The 21,953-nt window shown below is 39.7% G+C and overlaps 1 protein-coding gene and 1 long non-coding RNA gene across 4 annotated transcripts in view; one reads left to right on the plus strand and one right to left on the minus strand.

Moving 5' to 3' along the window:
- Nucleotides 1-19,483, plus strand: Trim69 (tripartite motif containing 69). 3 transcript variants are annotated; one of them, XM_059261274.1, is made up of 7 exons: nt 1-204; nt 7,864-8,340; nt 10,247-10,342; nt 13,642-13,875; nt 14,677-14,699; nt 14,784-14,908; nt 18,882-19,483. In XM_059261274.1, the coding sequence occupies exons 1-7, from the start codon at nt 199-201 to the stop codon at nt 19,418-19,420; spliced, it is 1,500 nt and encodes a 499-aa protein (XP_059117257.1). In that variant the 5' UTR covers nt 1-198; the 3' UTR covers nt 19,421-19,483. The 3 variants fall into 3 exon arrangements, with proteins under 3 accessions (XP_059117257.1, XP_059117258.1, XP_059117259.1); XM_059261275.1 differs by having other exon boundaries at nt 7,864-8,233; nt 13,634-13,875; XM_059261276.1 differs by lacking the exon at nt 1-204 and having other exon boundaries at nt 8,120-8,233.
- Nucleotides 454-21,953, minus strand: part of LOC131909571 (uncharacterized) — a 23,981-nt gene continuing 2,481 nt past the window's right edge. Inside the window, exons 2-4 of the long non-coding RNA XR_009378877.1 lie at nt 19,551-20,240; nt 936-1,185; nt 454-761 (exon numbers count right to left, since the gene is read on the minus strand). This is a non-coding gene — a long non-coding RNA (uncharacterized LOC131909571). The remainder of the gene's footprint in view (nt 762-935; nt 1,186-19,550; nt 20,241-21,953) is intronic.

The following is a 21,953-nucleotide window of genomic DNA, read 5'->3' on the forward strand; positions in this document are numbered from 1 at the left end:
GTCACGGAACCCGCCAGACCTCTCTTTGGCCTTCCTCTCTTCTCCAGCTCCTGAACTCTCCCTGCTCCTCTCATGGGTCCCAAGTCCATTCCTAGCAAACTAACAGGCCCAGGACTACTGGGCGGCAGCCATCCTGGGCCCACTGAGCAAAGCCAAGTTGCCTGTCTCTGCCACCTGGTGGCCTGATGACCAAGCTTCATGGAGGTAAGTTACTCTCCAACAGCCCTGCAGGTTTTCTGGACACAGTGTGGAAAACAAGATCATAGGAACCGGGTATGGACTGTGGCTCAAGAGAGGAAATCAAGGAAATGTTTAACATATAGCTTTAGCCTTCTATGCTCTCTCTAGACCTCTGAAAAACAGAAATTAAAGAGATGGGTAAGAAAGTAAGGAAGCCCACCAGAACCTCTGAAAATAATTCAAAGAAACATTATATAAAAGTTTACTCTCCTTATTAATAACTTTATTATCTTTGGATGAAAAATTACAATGTTTTTTCATACTATCACATTTGGTGTGTTATTTTTAAAACAGAGAAGTTAAATATCTTTAAAATTACATTTGTGTATTTTGTGTACATGTGTCGTTGTGCATGCCATAGCATGTGTGGAGGTCAGAGGACAATTTGCAGGAATCAGTTCACTCCTTCCTCTCAGGAATCAAACTTGGGTCATCAGGCTTGGAGGCAAGCATCTCTACCTGCTGAGTCATCTCCCCAGCCCAGTTAAAGGTTTTAAATAGATTTCCTTGTTCTAAGACACCTTAAAACAAAAGTAAAAGAAATCAGTCTTCTAAACCTTTGTGTTGTCAGAGAGACTAAAGAAAACAGTAATTTACCATAGGAGGGAAAGCCCACTAAAGCTCATAGAAATCCCAACACACAGCCCCTGATGCTGACTTATCATTTCCCCCCAGTTTTTACTTAGGAAACTTACTGTTTGGTGTTCTGATTTGGTAGGTTGTGTTTTGAGTTGGGATCTCTTTATGCAGGTTGGTCTGGAACTCAAGATCCTCCTGCCTCCATCTCCTAAATGTTGGAATTACAGGCCCATGCCACCAGAACCAGCTTGAGGTTGAAGTCTGTCGTATATAGTTCTTCACTGTGATGATCAGGCTCTCACCTCCTCTACTGCAGGACCTTGAGGTTTGCTCATGCTCTTCTTTGTCCTTAGCTACTGAAGCAAACTGAGCAACAAATATTTTGTTTACATTTTTTGTAGGCAAAAAACCCCAAATGCTATTGCCTTTCATACTATACTCTGATCCCCTTAAAGCCAAAGTCAGGGGGGAAAATACTCTTCCTTAATAGTGAAATAAAGATTGCATGACAGTGAACTTACTGTTACTTCCACTATTCAGGCAGAGGCTGGAAATAGTGAAGGACATGAAACCTTTGAGAAGTCAGCAAGGTTTGAGTCTTCCCTCCTCCTGTGTACAAGGCCAATTCAGGACGCAGTGGTTTTTTAGTTTAGGCAGAGCTGGCTCTGCCATATTGCTTGTTTCTAGATTTGTGAGTTCTGGGATCTGAAGTCTGGTTCTCTGATACAGCAGTAGATGCTCTTAGCCACTGAGCCATCTTTCCAGCCCTTCTCTCTGTAATGTCTTCTTGTCTTTATCAATGAACTGATTTTACCTGCCTCTCTCCATTTCTTCTGCTTTTTGTTTCAACTGTATCTGCCAGATCCTGCCTCTCTTTTCCCCTCTCCCAGCCTCCCCCGCCTCTCTGTCAGATCTCTCAGGCTGTCCTGGAATTCACTATATGGACCAGGCTGGCCTTGAACTCATGTCCCATGTGCTGGGACTAAGGGTATGCTCCTCTAGGCCTGGGCGGATCCTGTTTCTTTAATAATTTTCTGTGTTCCACATGGCATCTCACAGTGATCTTGTTGTTCCTATTGTCTGTCTTCTGATCCTTTTGTTTTCAGACTAGAATTCATGAGAGGCTCTGGTTTGCATTAGGTAACAATTGGGATTGCGGGACAGACTATGAAATGGTCCAGAAGCCCATCTGTGGTCTGGGGCAGGAAGAGGACGCCACACGGTGTATGTGGCTTGGACTTTAGCATGGAGTGTAGGGATGGCAGCTATTTTAATGAACACATTTAGTAGACCCTGAAGAGAAATCTTAGTTTAAAAAGTCAAGTGTGCAAAGAATAACACATAGAATTGTTTATAACATTAATAAATGTTGACTTTGATTTCCCTTCCTATGGGCTTCAAAGGAGCTCAATTTATATTCTTTGAGTAACAGCATCCACACAAATTATGGCTGACCTTTCATTATTCATCTTGTCAAGATGGTCTATTACGCCGGGCGGTGGTGGCGCACGCCTTTAATCCCAGCACTCGGGAGGCAGAGCCAGGCGGATCTCTGTGAGTTCGAGGCCAGCCTGGGCTACCAAGTGAGTCCCAGGAAAGGCGCAAAGCTACACAGAGAAACCCTGTCTCGAAAAACCAAAAAAAAAAAAAAAAAAAAAAGATGGTCTATTACATTGAAATCCATCCCCTCCCATCTGCCCCACTCTCTCCTAAACACATATACATGTGTGTACACACATGCATATCTTTCCCTAAACATATAGAAATGTTGGAAAAAGTGCTAGTGACAAGATTTTGTTTTTGAATGGTGAAATAATAAAAACAGTGATTTCCCCTTCAAAAGAACCCCTTATTCTTTGTAAAGTCAAAGTTGTAAAGAGGGAATCAGATGTGCTGGTGTACCTGTAATCCCTGCACTTGGAAGGGGAAAGGCAGGAAGATTTTTGAGTTTGAGGGAAGCCAGGTTATATATTGAGACCCTGTCCCAAACAAACAAAAACTCAAGGAGAATGAAAAACACAAGAAAAGCAAACAGAACAAAAACAAACAAACAAAAAACCCCAAAAGCAAAAAACCAGACAACCTCTTTACAGTGAAGCTAAGACATTCAGAAGCTTTAGGTACCAGCCGGGTAGGAAAAACTACAGACTACAGTAAAAACCAAACAGAGCGTGAGAGGGGACTAGGAATGTAAACCTGCATAAAGACAGTGACGTAGTTTCCCAAAGGAAGTGCGGCATCCGACTCTCCAACACCCACAACAATGAGAACAGACAGGAGGCTGAAGCCAGAGCTCTCCTAGATGCACTTGTCACAAAGATTTAAGGCTGAGGAAGGCAGAGTCCATCTGATGGTGAGGTGGAGTGGAGGGATGCTGCACAATAAACAAGCCCGCAGGACCGGTTCATTGTGGGGAGAACTCATGTGCATGTTGTTTCAAGAAGAAAACAACCTCAAATGTATGGACCTGCCACCCCTTTCATACAAGTCTTTTCTCAATAGCTAACTCAGGAAGAACTCATCTCATTCAAAGTACTTAAAGAAACAAAGAAATTGGGCTGGAGCAATGGCCTGGTACAAGGAGCTGAGCTGGATGTTAGGAGCCAAGCATGGGGGTGCATGCTTGTAGCCCCAGTTTTAGAAAGGCAGAGACAAGAAGCTCTGGGAATCACTGACTAGCCTGGCTAGCCTGACTGGTGAGCTCCAGGACAATGACACACTATCTCAAAGGACGTAGACTGTATTCCTGAGGATGACACTCAAAGTTGTCTTTCAGGCCTTCCCCTACATAAAAAAGAAACAAAAAGTTTGTGGTAACTATAAAGAAAGGGATAAAATTGTCCATAACAAAGAGAGAGCGCTATGGCACCAGAAAACATGAACAAGAAGAAAATGGAAAGGACAGTGAGGCTCTCCAATGCCTGTCTAGGAGCTGTTTAGGAAAAGAACTAGAAGCATAGTGTGGTGGTTCATGCCTGTTATCAGTCATCAGGAGGCCGAGGTAGTAGCCTTGCCAATGACACACAAATACAGTGGAGGATAGAACAGAGCCGGCACTGTGTGCTTATGAATAGCATCAGCCTCACAGGTAGGGACTGAAACAACTTTTGATGGCTCTTTATCAAATAACAGCACGTCTTGTATGGCAAAACTACAAGATTTTGCAAAGCAGGATATTGTTCAATATAAAAATTCAGGCTCTGGAACAAATATCTTTCATTAAAAAAAAAACTAACATGTAATATAAAATTAACTATTTAAAAATGTACAATCCAGTAGCATTTGGTACATTTACAATGCTGTACAACAGCTACTTCTATTTCCAAATGTTTTTGTCATCCCCAAAGGAAATCTCTTTTACATTAAGCAGTTACTCCCCACTTTTCCTTCTCCCATATGCCCTAGCACTAATCTTTCTGTCTCTTAGGGATTTACCTATGTTGAATATTTTATATGAACAAAATCATAAAATGTGATCTTTTGTGTAGGCTTTATTTGTTCTGGGGTTATGCTAGGCAAATACTCTAACCACTGAGCAACGTTCAGTCCAGCATAATGATATAGTGTGTGCATGTGATATATATGCATGTATGTTAGTGTACATATGCATAAGCATGTATGTGGAGACCAGTGGAGGAAGTTGTGTGTCTTCTTCCATCATTTTCTTCCTTATTCTCCTGAGATGGGGTCTCCCACTGCTTTCTGGCTAGGCTGGTGGCCAGCAAGCCCCAGAGATATCCCTGTCTCCACCCTTGCCAACACTGAGGTTACAAGAATACACTGCCATACCTGGTTTTTTATATTGGTGTTGGAAATCTGAACTCATACTTATGCAGCAAGTACTCTGAGCTGTCTTTACAGTCCGTAAGTTTTCTTTCTTTCTTTCTTTCTTCTTTCTTTCTTTCTTTCTTTCTTTCTTTCTTTCTTTCTTTTTTTTTGAGACAGGCTCTCACTATATAGCTCTATATTGCTGTCTTAGAACTCAATATGTAGACCAGGCTGGCCTCTAATTCATAGAGATCTACCTCCTGGGTGTTGGGATTAAAGGCATGTGCCACCATGCACATCTCTATGTTCAACTTTTTGAGGAAGTATACAAATGGCTGCTTATTTGACATTCTCATTAACAATGTCCTTAGGAAATGTGTATGGGTGTTTTGCTTGCATATGTCTGTGTACCTCATGTATTACTGGAGCCACTGGAGCCAGAAGAAGGCATGTGGAACTAGAGTTTTAGACGGTTGTGAGCAGCCAGTGGGTGCTAAGAATGGAATCCAATTCCTCTGGAAGAGCATAAAGTGTTTTTAACTTCTGAGCCATCTCTCCAGCCCCCAGCAATGTACCTTTTAAAATTATATCAATCTTAGTGTGAAATTATATTTCATTGTGAGATATAGTGAGAATAATGAATTCAAAATTCTCATGTGAATTTTCATAATGGCTAAAGGTATTGAACATCTTCTGGTGTGTGTGTTAGCCACCTATCTGTTTTCTTTGGACAAATGCTTATTCAATTTTCTGTCCATTAAAAAGTGGTTGCTAATCTTTTTGTGTTTTGAGATTCTAGATTTTTATTCTGGATTCTAGACCCTTACAAGGACTAGAGTTTGCAAATAACTTCTTCCTTTATGTAATTTGTCTTTTACTTTGTGAAAGGAGAAATAAGAACAGTTTTTCTTATTTACCTAGCTTTAACATCAGGGGAATGCTAACTTCATATAAAGGGTCAAGAAGTACTACCCTATTCTGGGAGAATTTGAGAAAGATTAATATTAATCTGTTAACTGTTTGATAAAATTAACAAGTGAAGTCATCTGGTCCTGGGTTTTACTTTGTTGATTAATTTATTTACTTGTTACAGGGATGTTCAGGTTTTCTATTTCTTCTTGAGTCAGTTTTAATAGTTGATATGTTTCTAGGACCATTCCTATTTCATCTAGGTTACACATTTGTTGTCATACAATTGTGCATAATAGTCTTAAGATTTTTATTTATGTGAGGCCTGTAATAAATAAAACCATTTCAAATCTTAGTGATTTGATTCTTTTTTTAATTATTAATTTAGCTAATCAATTTTAGCTTCTTCACCCACTAAAAGCACTACTTTTATTTTAGGCCCTGGCTAGCCATGGGCAATGCTCCTGCCTCAACATCCTAAATGTGAGATTACAGATGTGTGCCCTTATGCTTGGCAAAGCTAACAAGCTGCACTTTTGATTTCACTGATTCTATTGTTCTCTATTTCACTTATCTCCATTCTATGTTTTCTTCCTTCTGCTATCTTCGGATTTAGTTTGTTCTTTCCCCCTACTTGTTCTTTAAGGGAAATTTGGGCCATTTATTGTGAATTTATTTATGTATTTACCTACTGACTTACTCTTGTGGTGCTGAGGGATCAAACCTAAGGTCTGGGGCATGCTGAGCACATGCTCAACCACTGATTTATGTTCCCAGCCCTTTTAAGAGGTCCCAGACAGGATCCCTTCATGTTGTCCAGGTTGGACTCAAATTTCCAGGCTCAAGCAATCCTTCTGTCTCAGATTCCCAAGTAACTGGAAATATAGGCACATGTCAGGGTACTAAGCTCTCTTTCTTAATTTTTTTAAGTTTTATTGTTGATGCTGCTGATTCTAGGAATTGAACCAAGGGCCTTTATATGCTAAGCAAGCATTCTACTACTTACTGAGTGCCACTCCATTTTAGTTTTTCAATGTCAGTGTTTACAACTATACATTTCCCAGATATTATTGCTTTTTATTGTAAGTTTTGGTATGTTATTTTTTTTATTCATTCATCTCAAAATATTCCCTAACTTTACCTCTTTCTTTGACCCATTGATTAATTAAGAGTGTATTGTTTAATCTTTACATAATTGTGAATTTTCCACTTTGCTTATTATTGATTTCTAGTTCCATTCTATAGTATCCGAGAAGACACTTTGTTTTAGTCACTGTTCCATTGCTGTGGAGAGACACCATTACCATGACAACTCTTATAAAAGAAAGCATTTAATTGGGTCTTGCTTACATTCTGAGGTCTAGTCCATTATCATCATGCTGGGAAGCATGGCAGCACATAGGCAGACATGGTGCTGGAGAGGCAGCTGAGATTTCTACATCCAGATCTGCAGACAGCAGGTGGTGGGTGAGGGGGCTCAGCCTAGCTTGGGCCCTTGAAACCTCAAAGCTAATCCCCAGTGTGCCACCTCCTCCAACAAGGTTACACTTCCTAATCCCTGTCAAGTAGGCCACTCCCTAATGACCAAGCATTCAAATCCATGAGCCTATGTGGGGCCAATCTTATTCAAACCATCACACACTTCATATGATTTTAATCCTTTCAAATGCATTGAGATTTGTCTTGTGACTTAACATATGGTTTTAGAGAATGTTCCATGCACATTTGAAAATAGTGTATATTCTGATGTCAATGGAATCATAAGTGTGTGTTCAGGATGCCCCAGACACTGCATTTCTAGGTATGTGTGATCCATAGGAAATAAAAATAACCAATGAAACAGAAACCGGAAATAAAAATTTCAATGCATAATTGGAGAAGGTTGGTAAAGAGAGGAATGTACAACAAAATATGTATCTTTGATAGAGTACTTTCTTCTCCTGCTTTGGGTCTGTATTAAAACTTGAAATAGTGCCACAAACTACGACGTTAGAAAACATTAAATTCACTGTATTGCTTTATTTTTTATTTATTTTTATTTATTTAATTATTTCAAATTATGTGTAGATGCGTTTGTTCAAATGAGTGCCATTCCTGTGAAGGCCAGAAAGGGTGTTGGGTTTCCAGAAACTGAAGTTACAGGCCATTTTGAGTGGGTGCTGGGAACTGAACTTGGGTCCTCTGCAAGAGCAGTATGTGTCCTTAACTGCTGAGTCATCTCTCCAGCCTCCATTGCATTATTTTCAAAGAAGAGATTATGATGTTTTAGCTGAATCAATTCTCAGCTCCTTTAGGAATGGAGTTCTGCATCCTTGTGTATTGAAATGGGCAGTAAGAGAACCTTAATTGAATTATTCTTTCCCAAAGGTATCCTCCAGGCCCCCCTCCAACTTCGATCCAGGCACCTATGTTGAAGTGAATGATCCAACCACCCACACACCCTCAAAAGTGGTGATACAAGATATTACTATGGAGCTACACTGCCCACTGTGTAATGACTGGTTCCGTGATCCGCTGATGCTGAGCTGTGGCCACAACTTCTGCCAAGCCTGTATCCAAAACTACTGGAAACTGCATGCAAAGGAAACATTCTGTCCTGAGTGTACGATGCTATGCCAGTATAGCAACTGTACATTCAACCTTGTGCTGGAGAAGCTGGTAGAGAAGATTAAGAAGTTACCCCTGCTCAAGGGCCATCCACAGTGCCCAGAGCATGGAGAGAACCTGAAACTGTTCAGTAAGCCAGATGGGAAACTGATCTGCTTTCAATGCAAGGATGCACGGTTGTCTATGGGGCAGTCTAAGGATTTCCTGCAAATCTCTGATGCTGTCCATTTCTTTACGGTGTGTGAGACCTGGGCCGTGAGCAATCCCTTAGGAAAACTCTTTTGGAGGGCTGCTTCTTTCTTCTGATCTCATCCCTTTCTTTATTCAAATAATGAGAAAGTTCAGAGTCCTCAGAAATACAACATGCCTTGGAAAGTTCTTCCTTTAGAGATGCTACATGTAGGAAAGGCACTATAAAGGACTGTATGACTCCTTCAGTCACACACTGGGTAAAGCATGAACAGAAGAGTGTTCCTGCTACAAAAGTTTCAAACTTTGATGGAGTTTCAATGAGTACAAAAATAGAAACAGTATATGATAATGTATTATTGAGAACTAAGTTTTGTCACATTTGTAATTCCCAAGTGTTTAGGATTTCTGAGAGGGGGGATGTACAATGAAGGAAAGGTGTGAGACTAGAACTGGGAAATCATTTGGATTTGGCTGGGCAGAAGGAAGAAAGAAATGTTCCAATGGGAATGGCCTAAGTAAAGGTGTCCAGATGTAGAGTTACAGTAGCCTCCTCAAATCCCTGTATCTAGACAATAAGATGTCAAAACTTAACTGTTTCTGTTGCTTATTTTAGTCACAAATTTTGTTTTGGTGGTGCTGGGGATTGAGCTCAGGGCATAGTATAAGCAAAACAAGTATTATGCTATTGAGTTAATCCTGAGCCTTTGTCATAATTCTCAAAAGAGACAGGAATTACGACACAGTGGAAGGGTAAGATGTCTTTGTTGCAAGAGTTTACTTGAGTGAACACAGACTTATTAGAGAAAAATGAGAGAGGATCCCAGAGAGTGAGAGGGACTCTAAAGAAGGAACACCTCGAGCTTATTTATTTCTTGGCACACCATGTCTTTGTAGATGTCTTTCCCACCATCCTTCCTCGTGTGTGTGTGTGTGTGTGTGTGTGTGTGTGTGTGTGTGTGTGTGAAAGAGAGAGAGAGAGAGAGAGAGAGAGAGAGAGAGAGAGAGAGAGAGAGAGAGGTAGGGGAGACATACAAACATACACAAAGAGACAGAGAGAGAGATTGAGAGAGAGAGTTCTTTTCTTCCATGACGTGGTTCCTGGAGACTGAACTCAGGTTGATAAGCTTAGCAATGAGTGCCTTTACCCACATGATCACCTCACCCATCCCAGCAATGAGCTAACTTTAAAATTAATAGTTCCTTGCCGGGCGGTGGTGGCACATGCCTTTAAACCTAGCACTTGGGAGGCAGAGGCAGGCGGATCTCTGTGAGTTTGAGGCCAGCCTGGTCTCCAAAGTGAGTTCCAGGAAAGGCGCAAAGCTACACAGAGAAACCCTGTCTCGAAAAACCAAAAAGAAATACAAACTAAAAAAATTTAAAAAATTAATAGTTTCTTACATTAAAATGTCTATGTTCAAACAAATACCGGTGTGCCTTCTATCCCCTGGCAGGATCTCTTCTGGAGCCAGGACTAGACCCCTCATCCTGCCATTTGTTTAGCCTGTCCTGTTCAACCCCTGTCCTGTTCCTGTCTCCTGTGCTATTAGCACAGTTCTTTTCCCATTCTACAGAGGTCTCTCCGTGCTGTCGGCATGTGTGTGCATGCATGGGAAGGCCAGAGGAAAATTTTAGGCTGTACCTTAAGTACTTGTCCACCTTGTTTTTTTGAGACAGGTTTTCTCACAAAGACCTGGGGTAGCAGATTAGGCTAGGCCAGCTATCTGGCCAGCAAATCCCAGGGATCTGTCTGTCTCCATCTCCCCAGCACTGGACTTAGTGTGTGCTACCATGCCCAGCCCTTTACATAAATGCTGGGGATCAAACTCAGGTCCTCACATTTGTGTGGCAGACACTTTGCTAACTGAGCCATCATCTCCCCAGCCCCTGGGGACCTGCGTGGTTTTCTTTACCTCCCAAATGGCTGTAGGTTAATTCTATTTGGTATTTCTAGGAGGAGCTTGCCATCTATCAGAACCAACTTCAGACAACCCTGAAGGAGCTTCAGTCTCTCAGAACTATGCAGAAAGATGCTATTGCTGCTTACAAGGTGAGGGGCAGGGGAAGTGCTTATGAAGCAGAGCTGGGATAATCCCTTCCTAGAACACCAGCTTTATCAATATACTAAATGGCACCCGGGTTATAGAATTATTGCTATTTCATTGCAGGGTAGGGAAAAAAATGTATGGTGGGAAAAAATATTTGATAATTGAACAGATTAGCTTTTGTCCTAACATTCTGGGTCTTTTGATGGTTAAGTCACTAGGTGAACAACGTGGTATTGAGATCTGCTTGTTCTGTCCTTTCACCTATGGCAAAATAAGGACTTTACCAATAAAACCTACCAAAGACAGCTATGTCCAAAGAAATACTTTTATTTCCTTTGAGTTTATAACCAGGTACCTCTGACCTATGGACTCTCAGATTACATTTTCCTCCATCTGATTTATCTTCCTTAACTGCTCCCAAACTCTGTAAAGCTGTTGCCTATACATGCCTATCCACTTTAGACTTCACAGAAGTGCTAAACAATACTAATAGGAAAGATTCAGCAAATCAGTATCTAGGTTGGGAGCTAAATTGAAACTTTGGTTTCTTCATTAATTACTCTGTATAGGAGAGCCATCTTTGACATTTGGCATCTAGAAAAATATGTAGCCTCAGAGAGAGATAGATGGAGTTAAGGATGTTTCCAGAGAATTGTGTTACTGTTTCCTAGTTCAGATACTACAGTCAATATTCATTCAACAAATATTTATTGAATTGGTCAAAGCATTAGACTCCCACACTAGAATCTGAGTTTGGGAGACAGGTATTACATAATGCTAACTATACCAATAAAATAACAATAACGACTAGCACTACATGATATGAAAATATAGTAATGAAGAGAACTATAGCAGAGAACCTAATTTAGGTAGAGGAGGAATATGCTCTGAAGAAGTCACTTGAGCTGGAGATGTACTCAAACTTGCCTAGCATGCATGAGGCCCTGGGTTTTATCACCAATATCACATAAACTGGGCACAGTGGCACGCACTTGTAATTCCAGCACTCAGGAGGTAGAAGAAGGGGAATCAGAAGTTCAAGGTCATCTTTGGCTACATACCAAGTTCTAGACTAGCTTGGGATACATGAGATCCACTCTCAATTTTTTTTTTTTTTTAAAGGACTGAAGGATGAGTAACTTAATCAAATGAACTGGGTGAAAGGAATATGAACCAAAGGGCCTGGAGAAGAGTGTTGTAGGCATAGGAAAATATACAAGGAAAAGTCCAGAAACAGGAGGTTAAACAGAAGAAAGTCCAATAAAGCTAGAGCACACTAAGCAAGGTAATACTGAAGAGGCAGATATGGCCCAGTCAGGCACGTCTTTGTACAGAAGACATTAAGTATTTTGAATACTTGATCCTGTGACAACGGAAATAAAGAGTTGTAATAAGTACACAGTTTCATCTCATTTTGAAAATGTCTGATTGCTGTGTGGAAAATGAGTTAGAGAGACAATGACAAAATCATATGGTTAGAAAACTGTTGCAGGTTAGTTTGTCAAGAACAATGGCATGTGACTGGACTAAAGAGCAGGAAACACAGAGATAAACAAAAGCATATGGTGTAGGGAGGACACTATATAGAAGTGGTGATTGATTAGATAAGAAGAGTGAAGAGCAATATCAGATAAGCATTTGGGTTTAGGAATCTGGAGCCCAAAAGCTGGAGAAAAGCTGTCAGTATTAGATGCTACTTAAAGCTGCAGGAGGGATTGCCTAAAAGTGTAGAATGAGCTTAGGACAGAATACTAACTAATTTTTGAGTTTAGGACAGAATACTAACTAATTTTAATATTTAAATTGTGGTTAGAGGAAATGGGAAATCATGAGAAAGGTGAAAGGGAAACTGGAAACACATGGGTTAGAAGAACAGTTAAGACCATTTTAAGAGTGTGCTAATGATCGTCCTTGGAATCTAAGCTACATAAGACAGGCCATGAAGATAGAAGTTTATTAACAGAAACAGAGGAGGGTCAATGATTACAAACTTACTTTGTTGTTTTCTTTTCTTTTCTTTTTAGTTTTTCGAGACAGGGTTTCTCTGTGTAGTTTTGGTGCCTATCCTGGATCTCGCTTTGTAGACCAGGCTGGCCTCGAACTCACAGAGATCTGCCTGGTTCTGCCTCCCGAGTGCTGGGATTAAAGGCATGTGCCACCACCGCCCGGCACTTTGTTGTTTTCTTAAGATAGAGTCTCTCCATGTAGCCCTGGCTGCCCTGGAACTCACTATGTAGACAAGGCTAGTCTCAAACTCATAGAGATCTGCCTGCCTCTGCTCCCCTGTCCCCTCCACCAAGTGCTGGGATTAGAGCCATGTATCACCATGCCCAGGTTGAATACAAACTTTCATTGAGATTCAACAGTGCTGCAGTGCGGAGCAAGTGAACTTGGAGCAAAAAGTCATTTTGGAGATGATACATTTTCTGGGAATGATAAAATTCCATGTGTGGTTGGGACTAAGTGGAGAAAGCTCTAAGTCATTAGAAAAGAAGACAACGAGGAACTGAGAAGCCAGGATATAGAGAGTTCACCAGGGAGGAAGCTGTGGTCTCGGTCTCTCTCTCTCTCTCTCTCTCTCTCTCTCTCACACACACACACACACACACACACACACACACACACACACACACACATACACACACACACAAGAGGCAAGTGTAGTACTTACCAATTTCAGCACTTTGTACATTGTTCGTATCCTGTTTCTTTCATGCTGTCCTGGCAGCAAGAGTAGTTTTGGTTTTGAAAGGACAGTTCTCCCAGGTTCCTTATGGCCCTAGTTTAACAGCATCATTTAGTAGATAGTTTGCCAGTCTAGGAAGGTATTGTTAGTATTAATTTGAGAATGTTTAACTAAGTGGTGGGGGTGCATGCCTTTAATCCTAGCATTCCAGAGGCAGAGGCAGGCAGATCTCTAAATTTGAGGCCTGCCTGGTCTACAGAGTGACTTCCAAGGCAGCTAAAGCTACACAGAGAAACCCTGTCTCGGAAAAACAACAACAACAACAACAATAATTCTTTTTAGAATGTTTGATTGACTCCACAACATTATTTAATAGAGCACTGGTTATTATCCAAGCACTGAGAGAAAAAATGAAAACAAAACCTTTCCTCTTACACCATTAAACTAGCTGGGAAAGAAGGAATAAGTCTCCCAAGGGGCTCTGTTTAGTAGGATTGAATGTTGATGCTAAGCAGCCATTTGTGGAATTTTCCAAGGTGTGTTGTGTGGTGTGAGTCCCTGTCTCTAAGTGCTAGTCTCAGTAGTAATCGTGGTGATGATTATGGAGGTTTCCAGGACAACAAGATACAACTGCAACAACACCTTTCCTTGGAGTTTCTCAAGCTGCATCAGTTCCTGCACAACAAAGAAAAGGACATTCTAAATGACCTCCGCGATGAGGGGAAAGTCTTGAATGAGGAGATGGAGCTGAATCTGAACCAGATTCAGGAACAGTGTCTTCTCGCCAAAGACATGCTGATAAACATTCAGACACGGATGGAACAGCAGAATCCCTTCAACTTCCTCAAAGTGAGATTCCACAGCAATTTGATTATGGGTACACGTGAAGGAGGGAAGAGGGCCTGGGGTTGGTTGGGGAGGGAAGGAAAGCATAGCCTAACCAAACTCAACCGAACTGAACTGAACCCAATCCACTGCAGTGCTTTGTAGATCCTTTGGGGAAAATGTAGGCTGCTTTTGTTCTCTGTTCAGTGGAAAGCTGTGCTTTCATCTTCCTATGAAACATTAGTACCATTTCATCCATAAAGCTATATGGATCAATATTTTTATTTTCCCATAAAGAACATTGAAGTTTTATTTTTCAAAAGTATGTTTCTGATAGCCTTTATTGAGTTTTGGGCTTACAGAAATAATAAACTGAACTATTTAAAAATCTTTTTGTCAAACTGCTACCTGAAGTCTCACCTCTAAAGCAACACTGGTGATCATTTCAGGACTCAAAAGTTTAGTTACCCTTGGCACTGGAATTGCCTCTGATCTTTTCTTGTGGGAGTATTTGGAAGTTCTCACTTTAAAAAAAAGTTGACCTTAACTATGGACGTACTGGCTCCATATAACTCCTACCAGAGTTGGAATTATAGAAATCAGGAGGTTAGCAAATGGGATGTCAGTTTCTCACGGGTTAGATTGGGGTGCTGATTAGGAAAAGCCTGTGGAGGATGAAAACTGTTGTTGGAGATGGACTGAGCACCACCACCTGCACAGGAAGCCAGTATTGATGAAACCTGGATGGTAATCAGAATAACCAGACAGATTTCTAGAGATGATAAACAGGCATCTGACTGCTCTATTTCTCCTTTTCTCTTTTAGGACATCACAAAGCTCATAGATAGGTAAGTGCTTCTCCATGGCACTCTATTCCCTTCCTTCTGGCCCTGGAGGATGTCTAAAAAATAAACTGTTTATGTCCCTTACAGCGTGGCGCAAGGAATGAGGGCATTCTTACCCAGGCAGCTTATCTCCAAAAAGCTGAACCCAGGCCGCTTCAAAGGTCCCATCCAGTATATGATCTGGAGGGAAATGCAGTCTGTTCTCTGTCCAGGTATAGTGGGAAGTAGCTACTCATTCCTATGGCCCTTAATCTACATTTTATCTATGGGGTCTCTGCTATGGCCCAAGTTAGTTCTTTAGCTTGAGGCAAGATGTAGATGGTCTTGGGTGGAGTTTAAGATTTATTTATTAATGCATTTTATGTATGTGAGTGCTCTGTTTGCATGTACACCTAAATGCCATAGAGGGCATCAGATCTCATTGTAGATGATTGTAAGCCACCATGTGGTTGCTGGGAATTGGACTCAGGACCTCTGGAAGAGTAGCCAGTGCTCTTAACCACTGAGCCATCTCTCCAGCCCTTGGGTGGAGTTTAATCAAGAAGACTTTTTCTTTTTCTCCTGCTGCTATAATCTAAGAATATGTGTCTTTGAACTAACAATACATAAGAGTCTGATATTAGAATTACTCCTCAGCCTATGATTTTGTTTGATCTGGAATATGCAGAAACAGCCACAATTTTATCCTGTTTTGCTACATCAGCTATAAGAATCTTTGGAGTATCTCTGCTTTGAAGGCATTTCCCACACATACTCCTTGTATATATTTAGAGTCTTTATAGGTCTTTTAGTGCTTTATAGTCATAGCATAGAGCACAACATGTAAAAGAGTGTTAGAGATTATCAGTGCTTCAGGAAAAAAAAAAACAGTTCTTCAGAAGAAAACAGTATCTAATTTCAGTAGATACGTCTGTCTAATGAGCACATTTTTGTGTTCTTGCAAATATCAAAGGACTGAACAGGACAAAATAACACAAGTGGTATTTCATAAAAAAGAAATAATATTCTAGATATAATATGTATAGAAATAAAATTTTAGATAGCTTTTGCAAAATTTATATACATATTATTATTGTTTGTTATTAGCCTACTTAAAATCATAAATATATCCTTATCACATTTTCCAAGTGACTAACATGGAAAGAAAACAACTTCACTGAAGTACAGTTAATAGAGCAGAATCTGCCAATTTTACCTAAATATACCTAGTGTACAAGTTGCTGAGTTTTAACAAACATGTAAATATCTCTGTGATCAAGATAGGCGGGGGCTGGGGAGATGGTTTAGTGGATGAAGTGCTTGCTGAACAAACAAGAGGGCCTGAGTTTGAATCCCTAGCACCTATGTAGAAAGTGAGGCATGGTGGCAAACAACTGTAACTCCATCACTGGGGAGGAGTTGGGGAAAAATGTAGATCTTAGGAGGCTTGCTGGGCAGCCAGTCTAGTTGAAAGACTGAGTTCCAGATTTCAGTGAGAGACCTGTCTCACAAAATAAGATGGAGAGTGATTGAGGAAACACCCAAAGTAGATCTCTGATCTCCACATGCACATGTATGTACATGCATAGGTATACTTGTGTACATAAACACATACAGGAACATACACACACACTCACACACACAGGCATGTCTTTCTGCAATCAGTTCTTTCTGTATAGCTCTAGCCCTTAATGCTTGTTGATCTGCTTTATTTCATTTTGCATGTGTCTTTTCAAACTTTTGATTTAATGTAAATCACACATTCCAGTAGGATTTAAATTAGTGTCTAGATTTAGTACTTACCACAGCACTTCCTTCACCTATGTAGTTGCACATAGCAATAAATTTGTTTAACGGACACATCATAATGTGTTTATTTATTCTTCAACTGATAAACATTTGGGTAGATTACACTTAAGGGCTATTAAGAATAAAGTTGTATGGGTCTGTTTATACATCTTTGAGGAGAAGACCTAGTGGTGGGGTTGAAGATGTTCATTTAACTTTATGAGACACTGTCAACCCCTTTTCTCTCAAGTGGAGGAATCATTTTACATTTCCTCCTGCATGGATGACAAGACCATTTTTCCTATATTCTTGATAAAACCCGATATTGCTAATCTTTCTAATTTTAACTATTTAACCTTAAGTATAGTAACATTTCATCATTGTTTTAATGTATACATCTCTATTGTCTAATACTGTTGAACATCTCTCCACGTGGTTCTCTGCCATTCATTCCTATGCCTTGTTGGTGAGATATATTCAATCTTTTGACCACACTTTTGTTGGACTGTTTTTTTTTAAATTTTTTTAAAAAGATTTATTTATTTATTATGTATACAGTGTTCTGCCTACATGTATGCCTGCAGGTCAGAAGAGGGCACCAGATCTCATTATAGATAGTTGTGAGCCACCATGTGGTTGCTGGGAATTGAACTCAGAACCTCTGGAAGAGCAGCCAGTGCTCTTAACCTCTGAGCCATCTCTCCAGCCCGGACTGTTTTAACATTAAATTATAAAGGGACAAATCCTTTATCACTCATGTTTGTAAAGAAGAATTTAAAGAAAGAAAACAAAACAAAACTGTGTGTCTGTGTATGAATTTGTTCCCCTGAGTGTGGCTGTCAACAGATGCCAGTAAAAGGTATTGGATCTCTTGGAGTCACAGGCAGTTGTGAGCTGTTTGATGTGGGTCCTGGGAACAGAACTCCTCTGCAAAGTGCTCTTAACTTTTGAGTCATTTCTCCAGCCACAAATGGCTTTTTTGATGGTTCCTTTTTTTTTAACTTAAGTTTTTTGAGATAGAGTCTTATGTAGCCCAGGTTGACTGAGAGTTCTGTGTGGCTAAGGATGACCTTGAGCTCCCCATACTGTTGTTTCTACCTCCCAAGTGTTAGGATTATAGGCATGCACCTGATAGAAAACATTAAACAGCAATAACAACAACAAAACCAGGATCTCATTATATTGTTCAGGCTGGCTTTGAAATTAGGATCTTTCTGTCTCAACCTCCTAGGTGCCAGAATTACAGGTATGTGCTACAGCTCCAAATGAATTTTAATTGACACATGGTAACTGTACGTATTTATAGGATACAATATAATATTCAACACATGTATGCAACATATAATAATTAAATCATGATAATTAGTATTTATATTTCCTCAATAAATAAAGCCTGGGGATATAGCTCAGTAACAGAATGCTGGCCTCACATATACAAGGCCTTGGGTTCAATCTCCAGCACTGGCAACAAATTTTATATATATATATAAAATTATGATTACCATATTGTGCTATAAAACTCTGAAATTAACGTCTATGTCATCATATTTTGGTATCTGTTATCCAATATTATTCTACCCCCATCCCTCCCTATCCTTTCTAGCCTCCAGTGATCACTAGTCTATTTCTATGAGGCAAACTTTCTTAGCTTTTACATATTTTAAAAAATCTTCATCTGTCATGGAATTTTAATATTATAGAATACAATATAAATTAATTACTTATAAATGTGAAATTAAAGATTGTTTACAAAGTATAAGCCTGGTTTTGTAATTACCAGTTTAAAATGACATAAAGTTACTTTGTTAGATTGCCATAAAAATTTCTAAATGTTTGCTTTCATTGTATTATCTTGTCCCAGGCTGGTAACCACATAATCTGTAGACTCCATTCCAAAGAGCAGTGGCATATACCACCCTAGAGCTCCAATGTCTCACTGCATGTTAAACCAAATATAATCTCCACCAGGTACCTCAGTCTTCCCTAGCTCTAACAGAGAGTCTCTCATACACAAGCAACTAATTGCATTTAATCTACCCTCCCCCCTCTCTGCTTACCCAAAGTATACATCTCCCATGTTGTAGCCCAGTTGAGACACTCTCCTTAGTAAGGTTTCCTAGGACAACTTCACCTATTTTTACCACTTTAGTATTAGTCAAGATTCACATTATTTGTATTGTTTCCTTCAGTAGAACATATATTACTTCAGAGCAAAGTCTGATTTTATCACTAATATAAGAAGGTCTAGAAATAGCAACATGGATACCAAGCAATAGAAAGTATATGAGAAACTTCCTGACTAAGGGTTTATGTATATTGAGATGAAAACACAAATATCTATGTTAGTATTATTTCTTACTATGGAAAATTACATTCACTTCCTTTCCCCTCTTCCCTGCTATCTCATTTTCTTACTAGGCCTATCTCAATTAACTCTGGATCCTAAAACAGCTCATCCAAATCTGGTGCTATCCGATAGCATGACCAGTGTGTGTCATGGTGATGTTAAGCAGGTAATGCCTGATGATCCAGAGAGGTTTGATTCAAGTGTGGCTGTACTGGGCTCAAAAGGCTTCACCTCCGGAAAGTGGTATTGGGAAGTAGAAGTAGCAAAGAAGACAAAATGGACAGTTGGAGTCGTCAGAGAGTCCATCATTCGGAAGGGGAGCTGCCCTCTGACTCCTGAGCAAGGATTCTGGCTTTTAAGACTAAGGAACCAAACTGATCTAAAGGCTCTGGATTTGCCTTCTTGTAGTCTGAAAGAGGGTAACCTCAACAGGGTGGGCATATACTTGGATTATGAGGGAGGGCAGGTGTCCTTCTATAACGCTGCAACCATGAGTCATCTTTATACCTTCAGTAGTCTTTTCATGGAGACACTTTTCCCCTACTTCTGTCCCTGCCTTAATGATGGTGGAGAGAATAAAGAACCATTGCACATCGTACATCCACAGTAATTTGTCATACTGTTGTATAAATTCAGAGCGTTATTAAAGTGTTGAAATAGTTTACCAATTTCACTGGATTCTCTTTCCAATTTATGGGGAACTCTGAAACAATGAAAGCAGGATTCACAAATTGACTTACATTTCAGTTCCCTACATGGATTTTGCTGGAGCCTTTCAAAATAACACTCTACTTCTGTGGGGTCTTCTAGGACACAGGGAGCTTCCCTGAGTATGATCCTCATGTCTTGTTTCTGGAGCAAACTGCAGCTTGATTTTGTAATGCTCGGAAACTCTTCTCGAATGTGCTGCCAGCATACTGAGTCTAGCGGATGGATGTTCACATCTGTACTCTTCTTCCCGTTGAATTAGCTTTTTTCAGTGTTGGATTTAATTCTGAAAAATTCACCTCATTTCTTTTCCAAAACATGTTGCTGTAAATGTAAAAATTTTCTCCAGAGACTTGAAGTAGAAAATGGCCTGAATTAGCATATAATCATGTCTTCCTGCATGCACTCAACATACTTTTTAGTCTAGCAAATCTTTGGCTCTTTTTCCTCTTTTCAGTTCTTTTTTCCTGCGTTATTAGTGAGAGTTGCCTGTTTCCCCTAGATCAAAATACATCCATATTCCCATCTGCTTTTGACTCTGTCCTTCTTCATCAGTCCTGTCTATATTTTTAATCAACAGCATTTTTCATCCTTCTCTCTTCAACTTGTTCAATGTCTAGCTTGTTCCTTCTTTCTAGGTTTACAGTTCTTGATATCCACAGTACTCTTGATAAAATGGCCCTAGTTCCCCTCCTTGGAATTCCCGATCTAAAGTTGCTTTCCTATACAACACATACACATTTATAATAGATGAGTTAGGTAACTAGCATGACATAATTAAAAGGATATATTGAAAACTTACTATTTTTCTAAACAAAATCTTATTTTTTTAAATTATGTATGTGTATGCATGTGTATCTGAGTGTGTGCCACATGGATGCAGGTGCCTGTGGAATACAAAAGAGGATGTCGCATCCCTTGGAGCTGGAGTTATAGGTGGTTGTGAGCTGCCTGATGTGGGTTCTCTGAAAGAGCAGTGCATGCTCTTAATCACAGAGCCATTTGTCCAGCCCCTTACTATCCATGTCTTTTAATGACTTCACCTCAACCAGAATGTGGTGAGGACTCATCTTGAGCCTGGAACTTTGCTTGATGTTGTCACTGTCTCCCCTCTCCTCCCCTCTCAACTAATATACTTTCTTAATTACTTCTAAAAATACAAAATAATTAAGGCAGGTGATAGATATGTAGAGGTCTTCTGAGAATAATAATAAAAAAGACTAATTAACTAATAACTTAGCTTTAGAACCTAAACAGCAATGAAACATTGGTGGCTCCTGGGTGCCTCTCTCAGTTTTCAGGTATTCACTACTCTATGCTTTGTACTAAAACATAAGGTATGGGGCTGCAGAGTTGGCTCAGCAGTTAAGAGCATTTACTACTTTTGCAGAAGATCCAGGTTCAGTTCCCAGCACTCACAGGGCTGCTTATAAATACCTATAATTTCAGTTTCAGGAATCTGATGCTTCCTTCTGATTTCCTCAGGTTCCTGCACACATGTGGTATGCATGCATACTGAGACACACACGCATACCCATAATGAATAAATAAATAATATGTTTTATATAAAAATTCTTTTAAAATATAAACTATAGCTGGTTTTTCTATACATGTATTATTTTATTTTTTCTATATTAAATATCCGTGTATTCCTAAAATATATATTTTCATTTTATCACTTCTTCTGAACTTGAACATAAATGGTATGGTGTTGTATGTCTTCCTGGGCTTTTTGAAAATTCAAAATTATGATGTACTAGTATTCTTTCCCTTATCCATGGTTTCATGTTCCACAGTTAAAATTACCTACAGTCAACCGCAGTCTGAAAATACCAATGGGAAACTCCAGACATAAATGATTGATTAATTTAAAATTGTGGTTCTGAGCGCTGGGGTGCAACTCAGTGGTAAAGACTTCTTATCATGTTGGAGGGTTTGGGTTCAATCCCTAGGACTTCATAAACAAACAAATAAATCAAATATGCAGTTCTTAGTAGTATGATGAAATCTTATGCCCTCCTCCCCCTCCCCCTTAGGATCGATAGGGTAGCATATCCACAATGTATATACTAACTGCCTCATGGCAGTTGAGAGAAAACACACTAACTTTTGTTCAATATATTCTTATAATTGTTCTATTTTATTATTAATTGTTAATGTCTTACCATGCCTTATTTATAAATTAAAATTTGTCACAGTGATATCTGTGTAGTGGTGGAAAGTATTATAGTCTATATAGGGTCTAGTATTAGTAGCATCCATTTGGGATGTTGAAAAGCATCCTCTGTGCTTAAGGACTATTGTATTTCATTGTATGAAATACAGTATAATTCAGGATCACTAGCAGGTAAAGACAGTGGCTGCCAAGCCTGATGACCAGAGTTTGATCCCTAGGACCCACATGATGGAAGGAAAGAACTGACTCCCTCAAGTTG

Source organism: Peromyscus eremicus, chromosome 4 (assembly GCF_949786415.1).
Source record: "Peromyscus eremicus chromosome 4, PerEre_H2_v1, whole genome shotgun sequence".
Taxonomy (NCBI): domain Eukaryota; kingdom Metazoa; phylum Chordata; class Mammalia; order Rodentia; family Cricetidae; genus Peromyscus; species Peromyscus eremicus.

Coding starts and splice junctions, on each gene's coding strand:
- Trim69 (XM_059261274.1), top strand. Junction 10,343..13,641: donor ATGCTATTGCTGCTTACAAG/GTGAGGGGCAGG, acceptor GGAGGTTTCCAG/GACAACAAGATACAACTGCA. Junction 14,700..14,783: donor ATCACAAAGCTCATAGATAG/GTAAGTGCTTCT, acceptor TGTCCCTTACAG/CGTGGCGCAAGGAATGAGGG.